The sequence below is a fragment of the Mesocricetus auratus genome, unplaced genomic scaffold (genome assembly GCF_017639785.1).
Source record: "Mesocricetus auratus isolate SY011 unplaced genomic scaffold, BCM_Maur_2.0 Super-Scaffold_100676, whole genome shotgun sequence".
NCBI classification, from domain to species: Eukaryota; Metazoa; Chordata; class Mammalia; order Rodentia; family Cricetidae; genus Mesocricetus; species Mesocricetus auratus.
The window spans coordinates 54,192,884-54,198,883 of record NW_024429266.1 but is presented as its reverse complement, the minus strand read 5'-3'; the positions used below and the strand labels follow the sequence as shown (position 1 = coordinate 54,198,883).

The 6,000-nt window shown below is 44.4% G+C and overlaps 1 protein-coding gene across 3 annotated transcripts in view; it reads right to left on the bottom strand.

Moving 5' to 3' along the window:
- Window positions 1-414: 414 nt before the first annotated feature.
- Ipo9 (importin 9) overlaps window positions 415-6,000 on the bottom strand; it is a 42,201-nt gene continuing 36,615 nt past the window's right edge. For all 3 annotated transcript variants that reach the window (XM_005073401.4, XM_013115886.3, XM_040737033.1), the window contains 4 exons: window positions 5,579-5,701; window positions 5,091-5,195; window positions 4,796-4,872; window positions 415-4,367 (listed from right to left, as the gene is read on the bottom strand). In XM_005073401.4, coding sequence (XP_005073458.1) covers window positions 4,257-4,367; window positions 4,796-4,872; window positions 5,091-5,195; window positions 5,579-5,701 — 416 coding nt within the window. In that variant the 3' untranslated portion in view covers window positions 415-4,256. The remainder of the gene's footprint in view (window positions 4,368-4,795; window positions 4,873-5,090; window positions 5,196-5,578; window positions 5,702-6,000) is intronic.

The window sequence follows — 6,000 nt, the reverse complement described above, 5'->3', positions numbered from 1 at the left end:
TGGCATCTGTGAAGCTGAACTGAGTCACCAGCAAATTCAACCAGGCAAGCCGAGCCAAATACAGCTAGCTCCTGCTCTGTGTGTGGGGGTTAGGATGGGGCTCCTCTCACGTTCCAGTGAGCTGGGCATCAGCTCCATTTTACAACAGGGGAACCCAGGTTCACAAGGTAACTTTCTGTCTTAGTCCCCTTCCCAGATATATTGTTATGCCAAGACTTGAAGGACTTCCTGGGCCTTCTAATCAGGTCCATGGCTCACTGTTTTCATTCTCATTTGCATATACACCACACAGGCATGAGAGACCTTTTGTAATCATCTAAAAACAAACAAACAAAAAAGCCAACAACAAAAAATGAGATCACTAGCTGGCTGGTGTTGACCTGCATCGTCTTCACAGAAAGGCAAATCAATCACTACTTTTGGGATTTTTATTAACAAGTACTTTGGCTGCTTGCTACTAGAATGCTACCTCTCAATGCTTTGTTAAAGGCTTGAGACCTAGTGTCAATCTGTGTGAGAATGGATCTCTGGCTATAAGACTACTAGCCAAATGCTTGGCCTCTTTGATGCAAAGGAGCTCTAATATTGAGAAAACACACCTGATAGTTGCTACTTTGGGAAACTCCCCTAGCAGTCATCCATCTCCTCCCTTCTTGTTATGACCTTAGCAAACATGCAGCTTTATACACGATCTTAAATCAGTATCTGTTTTACTTAATCTGTATCAGGGGTAGGGAAAAGGACCCACTTTGCAAGGTTAGTGTGAGATTGTTCACATAGACACATTCAGCAGGTCTAGCATGTCAGTTTTAACAAGAACTGCCAACCCTTTGCAAGTGCTTTATTGAAAGGTAACCTTCTCCATGCCATTTGACTCAACTCCATTACTACTAGTCCAGTCTCCCTATAGCACTTGCCTTATTTGTTACTGGTTTCTGATTTCCTAATCAGCTTCCCCTGTCCCACCCTAAGACATATAGCCCTTTATGTAGCCTTATAAAATGGAACTTGCTATGTAGGCAAGGCTGACTTTGAACTTTGAGATTCATCTGTTATTACCTCGAGTGTTGGAATTAAAGGCAGACATCACCATGCTGAGCCCTAGACTAGCTTCTTGAGAAAAGCCTAAGGCATTAGCCTTCCGTGTTTAACTGAAGCTTAATAGTCACTGAAACTGACAGGAAACAGAGCCAGAAATCCATCTTTTATTACTTACTCAGGCACAACAGGTCTGCCTGGTGGGCTGGGGCACTGCAGCCCTTTTCAGTGGACAATCCCTTAATGTGCTGAAGTGCTGTTCTGAGCCCAGCCTTCTGAGCCCTGTCACTGCTTTCCCTAACACTTTCGTCCTTGGTTGTCATTTTATAGAGTGCTGTCATCAGTCAGGACCACTGATAGGGACAGAGGAGGAAAATCTGCAGCATCCTAGACAATAACCTAGGCCCACACTGGAGTTTTCTGGACTCTTAACAGTATTTTTAGTGAGGGACACAGTTCTCTTATCAAAAACTGTTGCCAACATCCTTTTCTTATCACTTGATCTACTTGGATCCTAATATCACCTTCATAGAGGTTTCCTGTCACCTAAAATTTGATCAGCATTCATTGTCTAGGTCAGTTTCTTTTGCAAATGGCTTCCAACTTCTTAGAAAGAGTAAGGCATAAGCAACCCACCCATTACTGTACCAAAGATGGCTATCTCACATTGCTTCACAGAAGGTTCACTTGTAGTTTGCTTAGCTAGTGGTGCTCTGACCTTAGGCTAACAAAACCTAAGGCTGTTTTCATTAGTTTGGCACCACTGGCTCTTTAGCTCACAATGAACACCCCAGCCCCAGCAACTCCTTTTCCCACAGTCATCTGCTTATGAACTATCTGCTCTAAGCTTCCTAGTCAATGACTTGAGGTAACAACTCCTTTTCTTGGAATTTTATCTGCTTTCCAGCCTTCTAGTGTTTCACCCTTATCCCAGAAACCCTTCACATTGGGAGCTCACACCTCTCTCATTAGCTCACTGGTGTTTTCTTAGTCTTCCAACAGTCAGTCCCACCCTTCGTCCAAATGAAGTTGGCTCTTGAAGAGACAAAATAGGAGCCAGAGTTCAACTATGTCATACCAATAGCCACCAACAGAACTCTTGCCCTACTCTTAGAAACAGTCAACAGGATGAGAAAATTCAGTGTACCCGTTGCAGAGGTCAGATGTTCTGAAAACACCATCTGTCCGTCAAGGGGCATAAAATCCTCCAGGTCCAACCAGCTGTATGTTGGCAAGGATGGCTTCCTAGGGGAACTAGGACCTGGTTTTCAAGTTTTCCTAAGGCAGGAGCTTAGCCATCCAATCAAAAGTGAAGCATGAAGGTAAGAAGCCCTTTGGACTAATTTTGGCACTAGACACAGAGGAACTATTCTAATTAGCAGGCTCAGAAGGGACCCAAATAAATCACTGTTAGCTTACTTCTGGGGGGGTCTCCAAGTTTTCTCAACTCACCAGGTCAATGCTGCTAGCCTGGCACCGTTCTAACATTTCAAAACCATTGGACAACATAATTGTGTGGAATGGTCTACTGTTTTAGCACCAAATCCAATTGGCTTTGAGGTCAACTACAGAGCAAGTTCCCAGAATTCCTACTGTGGTTTTCTGGGTACCTCTTGGGCAGGTATGCTATCATTTCTCTTCAGCAGGGACTCCAACTTCAGGGGGAAAAATAACAGGGGCAGAGGCAATACTGGTCTCCACACTGCCAGTCAGAGGACAACTATACACACCTTCTCAGGTGCTTACAAAGAAGGTGGAAACTTTAGTGAAATGCCTCTGAACTCAGGGTTGAGCACTAAGGACATCTAGTGGTGTAGTCACTGATAAGCTGCCACATCCTTAGGTCCCATGAAAGGCCTTTTAGATTAAAGGCTACAACTTCTGCTTAAGAACAGAGCTCAAAAGTCACTTCTTGGTTCCCCTTTCTTTTTGTTGGAGCATCATCCAGAGAAACAGCTCTGGCTATTAAAAATGGAGTCCCAGATGTAAGCACTACCTAACAAAGGGAACATTGGACTACTCTGCTCTTCTTAATCATAACTCACTCTCAATTCTTAACACAAGGAAAACCCATTGGGGGATGTCACTTATTTTTGCAGTACTGGGGACTGAACCCAGGGCCATCCACATGCTGTACCACTGACCCTTTAAAAATATTTGAATGAAAAGTACCAGTTCTCTAAGCTTTTTGAGCTCTTTGCCAAATCACAGTAGGATGACAAAATAAGCCTCACTAATGCTTTCTTCTGTTTTGTTTTCCTTCTAAAGGGAATAAACAGAAGGTAGAGGTGTTGAGACACCTTATAGTATGCAGACTAAATTGATTTGTAAAGATTGCTTTACTGTCCTAGAAAAATACATGTTGCAAACTCGAGGGCTACAACTCAACCACTTTGGAGGATTCCTGAGGGACAGGGGTGGCCTTTGACTATCAGGCTCTGTGGTTATGCGTAAAAGAGGCATATTAAATATAGTTGGGTCAGGCAGATTTAGAAATAAAAATCTTTTTTCCTGATTTTTTTTTTCTAAAAAAAGAAAGACAAGTTACCATCTGTCTGGCTTATTTTGTGTGTGCATGTATATATAGAACAGCCTGGGGGAGGGGTTGTGTCATGCAATGAGGCAGAGATGGGAAGACGGCTCCTTTCACAGAGGAGCCTTAGTGTTGCATGAGGAAAGCATGGAGGGGCGGTTACTGGAAAGGGCTTAGTCTGTGGCTGCTCCAGCTTGAACCTACCAAGAACCTAGAGCATCAGGGGCTGAAGGTAGAAAGCAAAATGATCTCTTTCAAGGGGGCTCCTATCTGAACACATCAGATATCCCATGAAAAGGAACAGGTATGCTTATGAATATAAATGGTAGTGACTTCCTGTGCTCCTGAGGTGGGGCAAAATCATCAGGAACCCATAATCCTTCTGGTATCAATGTTTCTGGTCTGGCCAAGAAAAGATGCTAGGAATGGAGGTGGGGGCAGAGCTAGGGAGGAAAACAGTTCCAGATCTGGGATATCTTCACAGGACTTAGAAATGTCCTTTGTTTTAGCATTTTTTTAAATGCCAGCCCTGGTGAGCAAGGACTGAGCTGTCAGTGTCACTGTCGAGACCATGGGCCAGGAAGTCACTCCAGACTGACAAAAGTGCATCTCAAGACCAGCGAGGGCTGTAGATTGGTCTGTGGCTGGGCCAGGAGAGGGAACACAGGTTGAAGACTCCTCTTTTTTAGATGCCGATGGTCTGTAGAACCCGCCTCTCGTTGTCATTAAGGTGGCACGAAAACATTATGTAACAGGGCTGCTGAGCAAACTGGCAAAGGAAGTCGGTGAGATATGCCTGGAGGAAGAACAAAATGGCATTGCTAAAGGTTCCCAAGGCCAACAGTGTACAGCAGGGCAAGGACCACCAGCAAGTGGTACAGGAATGCTGGCTTTCAGATGTATGTCAACTTCCTAAGGGGTAGGTTTTCACATTCTTGGCCTAACGTACAGACAACCCAATGACAGAAGGCCATATTTCCAAGGCTCTATCTCCTATTTCACCCGGAGAACTTCAACAAAGTAGCCTCAGAAGATGGATCACAGCTGGTGCAGAATAGTGGATGAAAACTCCAGCACCCCTCTCCTCCCCATGGCCTCAAGCACTCAGACAGACAGCAACTCCAACCCCTCTTTCTTGGATGAATGAATTTGAACCTACAATCTTGTTTCCATGCTTGAAATAGATATTGTCACTTGTCAGACATCTTCTAGAGATACCCTCACCTGTAGATCAATCTGATAGAGAGGGTCCTTCAAGGCATCAGGGTCATCTTCCTCATCATCTTCATAGTAATCCTCCTCTGTTAGACATAGCCAACACAGGGCAAGTCAGGACAGAGGCCCATGATCAGGCCTTTGGTGGTATTTACCACCCCATGGCTGAGGCAGAAGGGGCAAAAGCCCAAGGAACACTCCTTGTAAGCCCACATCTCCTCATGCTTGAATACCCCATTCTTGGCACCAATGTGCAAAGAAAAGGTATTTACCATACTGCCCTGTCTTTTCTCAAATGGCTTACCATATTTACTTGTAGCAAGGATGTCAGATAAAAGCTGGCCAGCTAAACCATCCTCCTCCTCCTCATCTTCTTCCTCCTGGTCCTCCCACATATCATTGGAATCATCTACTTGAAGATGAAAAGCAGATGAAACAGTCTTGCATTTTCCCTCCCAAACTTTAACAGGACAAAACAAGGGCCAAGGGTTTTTGCAGTGTGGACTACCATCCTCAAATGTGAAAGAACTAAAGATGACCAAATCTTCCCAGTGAACAAAGGAAGAGCTAAAGCTTCCAAGAAGGGGTAGGTTAGGCAGCTTGATTCCTAGCTGCCCCCATGTCAACCTCTATGGGAGTTGATATAGACCTGAAAGTGCCAGACATGGAGCAGCTTTTCAATAATACCCCTGCCACACCCCTTCAATCTACGTTACTAAACCCAATTGATCATGACAATATGTAACTTGATCCTCCAGGTTAAAGTCTCCCAGGAGTAAGGGCCTGGTGCACCTTGACTCCACTCTGTGGCAGTGGCCTGGCGAGCCGCATTGGCTTCCATGACATTGGAGAGTTCATTGATAATCAGCTTTAGGATCTTGACCAACAAAGGAATGTTTGTCCAGCGCTCTGGATCTAGGAAGGAAGTAAAAAGACCTCAAGTCAGATCATCTCCATTCTTCCTACAGTTCTACTCATATTCTCTCAGGTGCTTTCTACCATCTCTGACTATATCCAGCCAGTGAAGAATAATTTAAATTTAATTCTGCCTAGTGTTATATTTAACAACTAAGCAATAAGGAGAGTTAGGAGAGTTCTGGGATTAGAGATCAGTTGCCACCAGTAACAAAGCTGAGCCCCAGGATGGAAGCTGGAGAGCATTGTCTCCAACCTTTATTATGTACCTCAATTTCCAACATAAAGGATCCATACAT